Source organism: Micromys minutus (genome assembly GCF_963924665.1).
Source record: "Micromys minutus genome assembly, chromosome: 25".
Classification (NCBI taxonomy): domain Eukaryota; kingdom Metazoa; phylum Chordata; class Mammalia; order Rodentia; family Muridae; genus Micromys; species Micromys minutus.
In genome coordinates this window covers 1,347,666-1,361,697 of record NC_137960.1, presented here as the reverse complement: position 1 = coordinate 1,361,697, position 14,032 = coordinate 1,347,666, and the positions used below count along the sequence as shown (strand labels likewise).

General features: G+C 41.1%; 1 protein-coding gene and 1 pseudogene across 2 annotated transcripts in view; both read right to left on the bottom strand.

The window, feature by feature from the left end:
* Window positions 1-4,633: 4,633 nt before the first annotated feature.
* Window positions 4,634-8,544, bottom strand: LOC308436726 (high mobility group nucleosome-binding domain-containing protein 5-like; annotated as a pseudogene). The gene is made up of 2 exons: window positions 7,815-8,544; window positions 4,634-4,641 (listed from the first exon to the last, which is right to left on the bottom strand). The product of its transcript is annotated as a high mobility group nucleosome-binding domain-containing protein 5-like (transcript).
* A 1,022-nt stretch (window positions 8,545-9,566) lies between these two features.
* LOC308437046 (small ribosomal subunit protein uS5-like) overlaps window positions 9,567-14,032 on the bottom strand; it is a gene marked incomplete at both ends in the record, with an annotated part of 62,752 nt that continues 58,286 nt past the window's right edge. The window contains one exon of the mRNA XM_080938090.1: window positions 9,567-10,173. Within this exon, the coding sequence (XP_080794216.1) occupies window positions 9,567-10,173 (607 nt within the window). The remainder of the gene's footprint in view (window positions 10,174-14,032) is intronic.

The following is a 14,032-nucleotide window of genomic DNA, read 5'->3' as shown; positions in this document are numbered from 1 at the left end:
TCCACTCCCCAGACTGATTTACCCTCACCTTGGTGCTTCTGACAGTTCAAGTGCAGGAACTGTGTGTGCTGGTGTGTGCAGGGGAGATAAGTAGGTTATGGTCACATCTCCTAACCAGGGATACAATCCCTGAGCTCCTTGTGGTCAGAAAATAACAGAGTGCTTGGCAGTGGTGCCTGGGCCTGTGTCAGAGAGAATCTTGATCTGCCTGGGGAAGGCGGTGCTGGAAGATCAGCTCCACAGGTACTTTTACACCTGGACCAGTGGTGAGCCTGACACATAGGCCCAGGGAGGGCGCATGAGTTCTCAGTGGGCAGAGAGTGCTGTGCTCACTGGAAAAGGGTCCTTTTTGGCATGGAGAAAGAGCCAGGTACCTACCACTAGTACTCAGAACCAGAGGGTAAAGGACTGAGCTCCCAGAACAGCCTCACAAGAGCTCCCTCCCACATCTGAGCCCACAAAGACAACTGAGTACCTGCCACCAGAACTCACTGCTCACCCACAAAAAGCTGAACACTCAGAAGAAATTTTCTTCCTGAGCCATGGGCCCTCAGATCCACGGGAGAGACAGGTGCCAGTCACTGACAACAAGATCACATATAGCCACAGATAACAAGATGGCAAGAGGAAAGCAAAAGAACTTAAGCAATAGAAACTAAGACAACCTGGCAACATCAGAACCCAGCTCTCCCACCACAGCAAGTAGCAGATTGCCAAACGCTCCAGAAAAACAAGACTCAGACTTGAAATCATACTTCCCGATGATGATGGACATCTTGGAGAAGAGCATGAATAACTCCCTTAAACAATTACAGGAGGACAACCAAACAAATGGAAGCTCTTAAAGAGGAAACACAAAAGTCACTCAAAGAACTACAAGATAACACAACCAAAATGGGGAAGGAATTGAAAATGGAAATAGAAATAATAAAGAAAACACAAAAAGAGACAATCCTGGAGATAGAAAACCTAAAAAAGAAATCAGGAGTCACAGATGCAAGCATCACCAAAAGACTACAAGAGATGGAAGAGAGAATCTCAGGGGCCGAAGACAACATTGAAAACATAGACAAAACAGTCAGAGAAGATGCAAAAACCAAAAAGCCCCTAATCCAAAATGTCCAGGAGATCCAGGACACAATGAGAAGACCCAACCTAAGGATAATAGGACTAGAAGAGGGCAAAGAATATCAACTAAGAGGCACAGTAAATATATTCAACAAAATCATAGAAGAAAACTTTCCTACCCTTAAGAAGGAGATGACCATGAGCATAAAAGAAGCCTTCAGAACTCCAAATAGATTGGACCAGAAAAGAAATTCTTCCTGACACATAATAGTCAAAACACCAAGTGTGCAAAACAAAGAAAGAATACTAAATGCAGCAAGGGAAAAAGGACATGTAACATATAAAGGCAGACCAATCAGAATTACACCTGACTTCTCAACAGAAACTATGAAAGCTAGAAGATCCTGGACAGACATCATACAGACTCTAAGAGAACACAAATGTCAGCCTAGGTTACTATATCCAGCAAAACTGTCAATCACCGTAGATAGAGAGACCAAGATATTCCAGGACAAAACTAGATTTACACAATATCTGACCACAAATCCAGCCCTACAAAGAATAATTGATGGAAAACCCAACATAAGGAAGGAAACTATATCCTAGAAAAAGCAAGAAAATAAAAAAGCTAGAAACCAACAGAAGAAAGACACACAAACATAAGTCTACCTCTAACAGCAAAAATAGCAAGAAACAACAATCACTATTCCTTAATATCTGTTAACATAAATGGACTCAATTCCCCAATAAAGAGACATAGGCTGTCAGACTGGATACATAAACAGAATCCAGCATTTTGCTGCATACAGGAAACTCATTTCAGAGACAAAGACAGACACTACCTCAGAGTTAAAGGCTGGGGAAAAAAAAACATTCCAAACAAATGGCCCCAAGAAACAAGCTGGAGTAGCCATTCTAATATCGAATAAAGTAGACTTTCAACCAAATGTTATCAAAAAATATAAGGAAGGACACTTTTACTCATTACAGGAAAAATTTATCAGGAGGAACTCTCAATCCTAAACATATATGCTCCAAATTCAAGAGCACCAATATTCATAAAAGAAACCCTACTAAAGCTCAAAACATACATTGCACCACACACAATAATAGTGGGAGACTTCAATATCCCACTCTCATTAATGGAAGCAGAAACTGAAAAGAGACATAGTGAAAGTAGCAGAGGTTATGAACTAATTGGAATTAACAGACATATACAGAACATTTCATCCTCAAACAAAATAATACACCTTCTTCTTAGCACCTCATGGCACCTTTTCCAAAATATACCATATAGTTCGTCACAAAACAAGCCTCAAAAGATATAAGAAGATTGAAATACTCCCATGCATTCTACCAGATCACCATGAACTAAGGCTGGTCTTTAATAACAATAAAGACAACAAAAAGCCCACATACACATGGAAGCTGAACAATACTACTCAATGATAGCATGGTCAAAGAAGAAATAAAGAAAGAAATTAAGGATTTTCTAGAATAAATGAAAATGAAAACACAACATACCCAAACCTATGGGATGCAATGAAAGCAGTACTAAGAGGAAAACTCATAGCTCTGAGTGCCTCCAAAAAGAAACTGGAGAGAGCATACACTATCAACCTGAAAGCACAGTTGAAAGCTCTAGAACAAAAAGAAGCAGATACACTCAAGAGGAGTAGATAGCAGGAAATAATCAAACTCAGAGCAGAAATTAACCAAGAAGAAACAAAAAGAACCATACAAAGAATCAACAAAACCAGGAGCTGGTTCTTTGAGAAAATTAACAAGACCAATAAACCCTTAGCCAGACTAACTAGAGGGCAAAGAGAGAGTATTCAAATTAACAAAATCAGAAATGAATGTGGAGACAGAACAACAGAAACCAAGGAAATTGAAGAAATCATCAGATCCTACTACAAAAGCCTATACTCAACAAAACTGGAAAATCTGGAGGAAATGGATCAATTTCTAGACAGATACAAGATACCAAAGTTAAATCAGGACCAGATAAACCATCTAAATAATCCCATAACACCTAAAGAAGTAGAAGCAGTCATCAAAAGCCTCCCAAACAAAAAAAGCCCAGGACCAGATGGATTCAGTGCAGAATTCTATCAGACATTTATTGGTGACCTAATACCAATACTCTACAAACTATTCCACAAAATAGAGTCAGATGGAGCACTACCCAACTCATTCTTCGAAGCCACAATAACCCTCATTCCTAAACCACACAAAGATCCTCCAAGGAAAGAGAACTTCAGACCAATCTCCCTTATGATCATTGATGCAAAAATACCCAATAAAATTCTTGCAAACCAAATCCAAGAACAAATCAAAATGATCATTTACCATGATCAAGTAGGCTTCATCCCTGGGATGCAGGGATAGTTTAATTAATATACAGAAATCCATCCATGTAATTCACCATATAAACATACTCAAAGAAAAAAAACACATGATCATTTCACTAGATGGTGAGAAAGCATTTGACAAAATTCAACACCCCTTCATGTTAAAAGTCTTGGAAAGAGCAGGAATCCAAGACCCATACTTAAATATAATAAAAGCAATATACAGCAAACCAGCAGCCAACATAAAACTAAACGGTGAGAAATTTGAAGCAATCCCACTAAAACCAAACAAGTGCTTCAGATTTCTTTTGCTATCTGCTTTTGGGGTTTCAGAGCCAGACACAGGCTTATCTCTGATAATTATTTTCAGAAGTAGCTGCTTGTGGGTCCTTTCAACAGCAGCTGATCCTGGGCAGACAGGTTCCTGTGTTAGGCTGAAAATTTCTCACTTCTGTGCTAATAGACTCCTTGCACAAAATATTAGCAAGCACAGACCCAAGTGTCCTCAGCACATCCTACATGCCACTAATGGTAGAACAAAGCAGCTCCTGAGGGAGGTGAAAGGCTCAATTCTACCTCATTATCCTATTCTGGGCAAGGGAGGGTGGAGTGAAAACAAAACATAAAACTTCTGGATCCTTCTAAAGAAAGTTAACATCTTTTGCAAATTTCAGTAAAATGGAAAGGCAGAAGTGGAAATGGTGCAACCAAAGGATGTTGGGAAGGGGAGAATGAAAGAAAGAAAATTACAGAGGGGAACTGGAGGGGTGGCTCAGTGGTTAAGAACACACTTCTCTTCCTGGCACCTAGAGCTGGCAGCCTAGGACCATGGCTAACTTCAGATCCAGGGAATCCAAGACTTTTATGGTCACCTGAGCTCCTGTGCGCACACAATTAGAAGTAACAAAAACAATTTAAAAAGAAAAGAGTAGGGCTGGGGGGGGGGGATGGCTCAGCGGTTAAGAGCAATTAGGACCGTTTGCAGGCATGGCGGTTAAGAGAGGAGAGAGCAAGATGAGGAGGAGGACGGAGAAGGACAGCAGAGGAGAATCAGAAATTAAAAGGGAATTTACAAATTAAGAGAATTTTATTTTGGGGAGCATATCTGGGGAGGGAATTTTTTGAGTTTTAAAGAAGAACTTAGAAATAATGATTAGAATAACTTTTCAAAGTGTTCCTTTTTCTTCCGTCCACTTTCACAGCCTGAGCCGCTAAATTACTGCGGAGGTAAAGAACAAAGGCTTTACTTAATCTCCAGCTGTTTCGGGACCAGGTCCTAATGCCGGAGGCTGGTTTCTAGCCCCCTAGTGACTCAGAGAGGCTTGTCAGCTACCGCCAAAAAGTAACTTAGACTTAAGACCGGGAAACCTTTCAGTATTTAAAAGCAACCCTAAGTATCATCTTAGAGTCTTGCCCCTCCCGCCGCGCCCTCCTCACCCCGCACTCTCAAAGCAAGAACAGGAACGTTCCATCATCTAGTATTGGAAATGATGTGAAGATGAAGAATGTAACATTGAAAAACTTAAAATATGGTGCTCACAGCAAACAAACACACACGCAAACAAACATCGAGGCTAGAAGAGAGCACTTGCTGAACTTGCAATGCATCAAACTTCGGGTGTCAGTTCTCACCCAGTGACTGACAATTGCCTACAGCTCCAGTTTTAGGAAGTGGGGTAGCCTCTTCTGGCCTCCCGTGTTCACACGGTGCACATACACTCAAGCAAACACATAAGTGAAAGGAACCCTATGAAATTCGTAAACAATGTAATAAAGCTTTTGCACAATGGAGTGGTCTACAATATCATAAAAGAACACATAGAGGAGAGAATCCCTATGAATGTAAACTGCGTGGTAAAGCCTTTGTGGGAAGGAGTGATCTCCAAAGACATAAACACACACAGGAGAGAAACTGTATGAATGTAACCAATGTGGTAAAGCCTTTGCAGGAAAACAGTGGTCTCTAATATTATAAACACATACAGAAGAGAAACTTTTTGAATTTAACCAATATGGTTTTAAACCTTTGCCCCAAAGCAGTGTCTTCCAAATTTATAAATGACTACATACAGGAGAGAAACTCTATGAATGTCACCAATGTGCTAAAGCCCTATTATAGCACAGTTGTCTTCAAATACATAGAAGGACATGTACTGGAGAGAAATACTTGAATGTAACTAATGAAGTAATGCCTTTACACAAAACATCTCCTAAGACACAAAAGAATACAAATTGATAGAATCCCTATAAATATAAGCAATTCGGTAAACCTATTGCAAGTCACAGTACTCTTCAAGTAAATAAAAGACTCATTCAAGAGAAGCTCTATAAATGTCATCAGTGCGATAAAGCCTTTGTAAATAGCAATCATCTTCAAATACATAGAATAATGCATAACAGGTGAGAGACCATATGAATGTAAGCGATGTGGTAAAGCCTTTGTATGTCAGTCATATTCAAAGAAAGGGAAAAAAACATACTGTAGAGAAATCTTAGAGAGTATTCAATGTGATAAAGCCATTGCACATTTCCATAGGGTTCATTATCATGAGACAATCCATACTGGAGAGAAACTATGATTTTATTAAATATGGTGAAATCTTTTCAAATTTCACAAGTCTTTATTATCATGAAAGAGAAACCTTATACATGCATTCAACATGGTGAAGACTTTGAACTTTTCCACAGTCTTCATCATTGAATTATTCATGCTCTAGAGAAAGTCTATGAGTGTAAACATTGTGGTAAAGCCTTTGTGTTATGAGGTTCTCTCAGATCCAACACATTCAAACTCTGGTAACACAAATGACAGGAATTTATTGTAATAAAGCTGCTGCTAGGGCTGGAGAGATGGCTCAGTGGTCAGAGCACTGACTGCTCTTCCAGAGGCCCTGAGTTCAAAGCCCAGCAACCACATGGTGGCTCACAACCATCTGTAATGGGATCTGATGCCCTCTTCTGACTTCTGGTGTGTCTGAAGACAGCTACGGTGTACTCATATATAGTAAATAAATATTTTTTTAGAAAAGAAGAAAAAAAAAAAAAAAAAAAAAACTAAACCAGAGCCTGTTAGTTTGCCTGAGTTCAAACTTAGGTCATGTTCTCTAAAATGGAGTCTGAACTTAAAAGATGTTGCCTCACAGTATCTATCTGGAGGAAGGATGCCTTTTGTTCTGGTCTCTTCCTGTACCTTTCTGGCCACCATAATGTGAACTACTTGCTTTCCCATGACAAACCAAGGCCTTTAAAGCTTGAGCCAAAAATAAATAAATTCCTTCCCACATTAGGAGTTTTGTCACAATGACAAGAAAAGTAAGACATTTATGATTTTTAAAAATTTTATTGTTTATTAAGATTTATTGTTTATTACATACACAATGCCCTGCCTTCATGTATGCCTACACACCAGAAGGGAGCACCAGATCTCATTATAGATGGTTGTGAGCCACCATGTGGTTGCTGGAAATTGAATTCAGGACCTCTGGAAGAGCAGTCAATGCTCTTAACCTCTGAGCCATCTCTCCAGCCCAATGACCATGATTTCTAAGTCTGGGTATGTTATTTTTCTTTGTGGAACTCCTTTATTATAATATATCCAGCAAAACTTTGTGCATACACATATAATCAAAGCTGCCCTCCTGAAATAAACATTCAAATTTCTTCAAAACTGAAATTAAAATTTATATTTTTCAAGCTACTAATACAGTTATATTGGTAATGGTAATTTTAACTCTTAGCATTGCCTGAAAATAGTTGACCTTCTTTATAAAAGTAACCTAGAGAACTACAGCAAAGTTGTGCCAAATTCTTTCTTTTGGAATGCTCTTACTCTGCAAAATTACCATGTATAAGAATAAAATTGAAATGCAAAGATTTAATACATAACTTACACACAATGAAATTCACAAAGCTGCAAGTATACATTTTATATTATGCAGTATTATAATCACAAAATGAATGAAGGTGTCATGTTAGGTATTTTGCAACTAATAACCTGTTTGGTGATGATCTGAGGTCGAATGATGATAAAGAAAAGGCACTGTTTATAAAATATCAGATAAAAATATTTATCTCTATTAACATTACAACAGGAAGGTATGAGTTACCAAATTATGATCTCACAGAGGGCAATTTTAGACAATGCTCAGAGGCTCATCTTTCTCTCCATCTTGTTTGAAGTCTTTGTTTTCAGCTTCTTCTGCCTCCATCTTGTTTTCATCATTTCCCTCACTTGCAGCAACCTCTTGCTCTTCTTCCTCCTTTCTATCATCCTTTCCATCACCTTTCTCTTTTCCCTCTTTCTCATGCTGACCTTCCTTCCCTCTTCCTCATGCTGACCTTTCTTTCCCTCTTCCTCTTGCTGACCTTCCTTTCCTTCTTCCTCATGCTGACCTTCCTTTCCTTCTTCCTCATGTTGACCTTCCTTTTCTTCTTTCTCATGCTGACCTTCCTTTCCCTCTTCCTTGTTTTGCTCCTCTTTGCATTTCTGATCATCCTCCTTAGTTTCTTCTTTCTGTTCTTTTACTTCTTCCTCTGTTTCAGCTTCCCCCTCCTTGTCATCTTTTTCTTTTTCCTTCTTCCCATTGTCTTCTTCTTTGTCATCTTCTTTTCCGTTGTCTCCTTTCCTTTCATCATCTTTGCCCTCCTTTGCATCTTCTTCCCTTTTCCATCTTCTGGCTCCTCACCTGTATCTTCGTGTTCTTTTCCATCTTCATCTTTCTCCACATCCTGAGTGTTTGCTTCTAGTTCATCATCTTTGCCTTCTGCTGCCACTGCTTCTTCCTTTTCTCCTCCATCCTCTTCAGTGTCTTCATTTATCTGTTCTTTTACTTCCTCAGCTTCCATTTTAGGAATGGGTGCCTCAGTAATGTTGGCTTCCCCATTTTCAGCGTTTTCCATGTTGCATTCTTTTTTTTTTTTTTTTCCAACTCTGGCTTGGTTTCAGGAATTGTTATGGTACCTGCATCTTTGTTTTCTTCCAGGACATTTGTGGTCTTTGTTTTCCTTGAAGTTGCTGCTCTTTTAGGTTTCAACTCCGGTAAAGGGCACAGGCATAGGAGACAGTTGCTGGTCTTCTCTTTGGCTCCTGGCTCGAATCACCTGCAGCCTTTCTTTTGGGCATTGTTGCAGCTCTCCTTAAGAGACCCCTCCAAGAGCGATTGAGTTTCAGTTGTCTGGGTATGTGTTAAGGGTGTTTTGTAAGAACCCATTATGTCATCATTTTGTTTTTATTTTATGTGTATATGTATGTATGTGTGGTTGTGTGGATGCACATCAGGTACAGGTGTGTGTGTGTTGTTTGTTTAAAGACTTATTTATGTGAATGTTGTCTGCATGATCACCTGAATGCCAGCAGAGGGCTCAAGATTCCATTCTAGATGGTTGTGAGTCACCATGTACTTGCTGGAAGATGAACTCAAGATCAGCCAGTGCTCTTAACCAGTGAGATATCTCTTCAGCTCCCTTGTTTTATGTATTTATGTATTTATTTATTTGTGCTTTAAATTTTTTCTTTTAAACAAGGTCCCAAACTTGTTGCATAGGCTAGGAGCTGGGCAGCCAGTGAGATCTAGGGATCCACCTACCAGGGATTCACCTATTGCTGCCTCCTCAGTGGTAAGGTTACAAGAATGTTCTACTAATCTGTGTAACAACTTTGTAGACCAGGCTGGCCTTGAAATCTGTCTGCCTCTGGAGTACTGGGATATTTATCATCTATCTATCTATCTATCTATCTATCTATCTATTTATCTATCTATCATCTATCTATTTTTACTTTGAATTCTTGAGACTAAATTCAGGTCCTTGTGATTGCAAGTCAAGCACTTTACTGACAACTCTCTCCCCAGCTCTTATTTTGCACTGTTGAGGTCTGCCCCCCTGGCACAGCTGTACCCATTTTGTTCCATGCCTATTCGCTATTTCTTTCTTTCTTTCTTTCTTTCTTTCTTTCTTTCTTCCTTTCTTTCTCTCTCTCTCTCTCTCTCTCTCTCTCTCTCTCTCTCTCTCTTTCTTTCTTTCTTTCTTTCTTTTAAACAGACTTAGTTCATTTATTTTGTCTTTTATAAAAACCCTTATATGGTAGCCACAGCTGGAGCCTGGGTTCTCTGAACAGAGACTCTGGTGTGGGTTTTCACAAGATGATCAGTGAATTCCTGATAAGGAGAACTTGGTGAACACAGTTTCTTTCCAGAGGTCAGGGGTCAGGTAGCTGTAGGTCTTGGAGATGGCATCAAAGGTGGCCTTAGCAAAGTTGCCCAGGGTGGCAGTGCAGCCTCTGGCTGAAGTGTAGCAGTCATCTACACCGGCCATCATCAGAAGCTTCTTGGGCACAGGAGCAGAGACAATGCCAGTGCCTCTGGGGGCAGGAATGAGACGCACCAGCACAGAGCCACAGTGGCCTGTCACCTTGCATGGGACAATGTGGGGCTTGCCAATCTTGTTCCCCCAGTAGCCTCTCCTCACAGGGAGGATGGAAAACTTGGCCAGGATGATGGCCCCTCGGATGGCAGTGGCAACCTCCTTGGAGCACTTAACACCAAGACCAACGTGACCATTGTAGTCCCCGATAGCGACGAAAGCCTTGAACCTGGTCTGCTGGCCAGCCCGGGTCTGCTTCTGCACTGGCAGGGTTTTCAGAACCTCATTCTTTAGAGATGCACCCAGGAAAAAGTCGATAATCTCAGACTCCTTAGTGGGCAGGGAGAACAGGTAAATCTCCTCCAAAGACTTGATCTTCATGTCCTTAACCAGGCGGCCCAGCTTGGTGACAGGGATCCACTCCTGAGCCCCGCAGCCTCAACCATGACCGCGGCCCCTAAGACCGCGGCCGAACCCTCCACGGAAGCCGCCGTGGCCTCCTAAGCCTGGGCCCCCGGTCCTCCCGGCCCTCCCTCTGCACCGGTATCATCCACCATTTGGTGTTTTCCTGAAGAAGCCTGTCTGCTATTTCAAATTGTTGCTATGACATGCCTGCCAGTCATTGGCACAGAACAATAGCTTGCCCCAGAGCAGGGTCTTGCTGACCTCATACCCTGTTAATGTTCTGTATGTTCTGAGGTTTGTCAACATTAAGAAATTCAACAACCGGGTTGGAGAGATGGCTCAGCAGTTGAGAGCACTGCATTGCTCTTCTAGAGGTCCTGAGTTCAATTCCCCAGCAGCCACATGGTGGTTCACACCATCTGTAACAGGACCCCATGTACTCTTCTGGTGTGTGACTGAAGACAGCTGCAGTGTACTCATATAAATCTTAAAAAAAAAAAAAAAAACAAAACAAAAGAAAATCAACAACCGTAGCTCTGCTTAGGACCAATCAGAATACAAGTCAGTTAGAACTGTTCTATCTAACCAAAACAGCCTGAGTCAGAGCTGACCACTGGGCAGCACTTCCTGCATCTTTACATGAGCTCATTGTGTTTTTTTCCTTTATAAGCCAGCCCTGAGAAATGTTTGGGGTTGTAGCCTTAGTCCCTGAATTCTTAACTGGGTCCTGATAGATTAGTCTTAGGGTGTGTGTTCAATCCTTATCTGACTGAGACCAATGTTCATGTGGCTTGTGTGTGGGGTGATTCCTGGACCCCAACAGCATGTCTGCTTTTTGCATTTTAATTTACAATAAAGAGCTAGGAAGTCATCTTGAGAGTGAGAGGTCAAGCAGATGTACCACTTAAGAGTATCACTTTAGGGGCTGGAAAGACGGCTCAGTGGTTAAGAGCACTGACTGCTCTTCTTAGAGGTCCTGAGTTCAATTCCCAGCAACCACATGGTGGCTCACAACCATCTGTAATGGGATCTGGTGACCTCTTCTGGTGTGTCTGAAGACAGCTACAGTGTACATTAAAATAAGTAAATCTTAAAAAGAGAAAAACCATGATATTAGTTGTAGCTATGTAGATACAGATTGCTGGGGGCGCTGACCGTGGACACATTAATTCAGGCCCCCTCCCAAGACTTGCCTCTTTTCCCTTATATGCCTTTTTTTATTTAAAAAATTATTTAAATATCATCACATAAATTTCCTGTTCTCTTTCCTCTCTCCAAGCCCTCTTCTGTCCTCCTTCAACTCCAATGTTCCCTTAATCCCTCCCAAGTAGATGGTCTCTTTTTTATCATGGTTTTTATTATCATAAAGTTTTTATGACTATTGCTGTTACACACATATTTAAACACATTATATATAAATACAGCCTATGGAGTGGAGTCCAGGGCTGACCTCTTTGCACTGGATTAACATTAGAAGGCTCATCCCTGAGGAAAACTAATCCTCACCTCCCCTTTAACATTTCTTATTTGCCTAAAGTCCCTTTCTAGGCATGGGACTCTGAGTTTTTCTCCTCCCACATTAGTATGTCACACATTTCCTGGTCTTCTGTCCCTCTGTCTGACGTTCCCTGAGCTGAGTGTGCTGTAGCTGTGTTTTTTGTAATGGTCTCTGTCTGCCAAGAGAAGCTACTTTGATCATCAGCAAAGGTGGCTGATGAACCAGGGTCTAATTTGTCTTTTCTAATATATTTTGCTATCACTCCAAAGGTATTATAATTGCTGCTGATTATCTTAAAGCCAGCAGGGTACGGTGGCTCAACCTACAATCTCTGTGCTTGTCAGGCAGCCTGAGTGGGAGGTTGCCCCGAGTTCAAGTCCTCCGCTGGGCTCAATAATGACTTCAGATCAACTACAGAGTGAAGCCCCTATTTCCAGCATGTATACTCACAGTATTGGATACTACTATGTGAGGCCGACAAAAATGAAATTATTCCTAGGAATTAGGCAGGAATTTGACCTTGGGCCAGGACAGGGAAGTAGTCCTTAGGCAGGAATTTGACTGGAGGCTAGTAGGCTCCAGATGAATACAGCTGAGGAACCTGTTCTTTGTATCCGGACGGGTGGCGTTAAGACCCTGAGTAACGTAATCACGGACCTTCCCTCTTTTGTTCCTTAACTACTTTATGACTTCGGGCTGACCTTTTTCTTCGTTAGTACCTAGAATGATATAAAAGTAGACTGGAAAAACCTGGACTAATTGTCTTTTTTTCTTTTTAATTCTCAATCCCTCCCTGGAGAACCCGTAGACTGACTGAGCTGGCTCGGTCTTTTCACCATCTTTCCCTCATCCCACACCCACTTCAGGGCTGGGGACTTAACCTACAGTCTTGGTTTTCTTTTTCTCTTTTCTCCTTCTCCACCCCCTGCTCTGTAGCCCTAGTTCTTTTGGAACTCAATATGTAGACCAGGCTGCCTCTGCCTCTCCAGTGCTTGGGTTAAAGCCACAACACCTGGCTTTTTAACACTCATTTTCAATAATTTGAATAAATTTAAGGGTTAGATAATGATCAATTTTATGTAAGTATTGAGTGAAAATGTTCATCACTTGATCTCATTTAAATGGACTAATCTTGTTATCTTTTAGTTTTGAAGAGACATGAATCTTAAATTATTGAGTCTCAGAGGTACTTGAGAAAGCTTTCAAATGCCAGGTACTTGTTCTTATATTTGGTGCAGGAACTCCCCTTTTGCATACTCTAACCTGTATCCTCTGGAGTTAGATTTTTTTTTGAGATAAGGTTTGTTCGAGGCCTCCCAAGCTCAAGTGCTAGTCTTGCCTCAGCCTCTTGAATAGCTGAGACCACAGTGCCAATCAGGCTGCCAGGATGAACCAAAGGTTTGCTATATTTGAAGTACTCTTTGATTAATAACCACTGTCTGAGAATCTTTGCCGTAGTCCTTAGAATATGCATACAGCTACAGCTGGCTCCTAGACCAGAACACATGGACAAACCACAAAGATTCATGAGGGAACTATATTCATTTGTATGTGTGAGGGCATATTATGTGCATAGTGTGTGCAGGAGCCCAAAGAGATCTGATGTTAGATCCTCAGAACTGGAGTTATGGGCAATTGTGAGCTCCTGTGTAGATGGTGGAAACCAAACCCTGGTCCTCTGCAAAAGCAGCAAGTGTTCTTAACCATGAAGTGATATCTCCAGCCCTCTAGATTCTGTTTTTTTTTCATCTGGAACTTGATCCTAATGGTCCACACTTGGGGAAATCTCTTGATTGAACCATGAAATCAAAACTCAAGCTTTCCAGCTCCTATGCTAAGGATGAGGCAGATCAGTTGACAAGTGCTTGTTTAGCATGCACACGGTTCAATCTTTAACACCACATAAAAACTGAGTGTTTTGGTAAATGCCTGAAATCCCAGAACTGGAGGCTGGGGGATCAGAAGTTCAAAATTATCAGTGCCTATATAGAAAGTTTAGGTTAGCCTGGGCAAGAGTTCCTTTGGCTATTATCCTATTTGGGGCATATTCTATTGTGTGTAGTCACACACACACACAATTATCCACAAATTAGATTTAGTGTGCAAGAGTCAAGGACCATCAGCTACGAGGCTTACTGGAGAAGCCAAAGAACATGAGTTAAAGATGCAGGCTGCAGGTAAGAATGAAGTGTGCTGTTAGAGCATATGCTCCCAATGGCTGTCAGGTGATCCAGCAAGGCACAACTCCAGAAATGGACTGACAAATAACTAAGGGACATAGTTACCTGAATACTGCCAAGTACTTTTTATACTAGGCTTGAATTCAGAGCTTCTCCTGCTTCTGCCT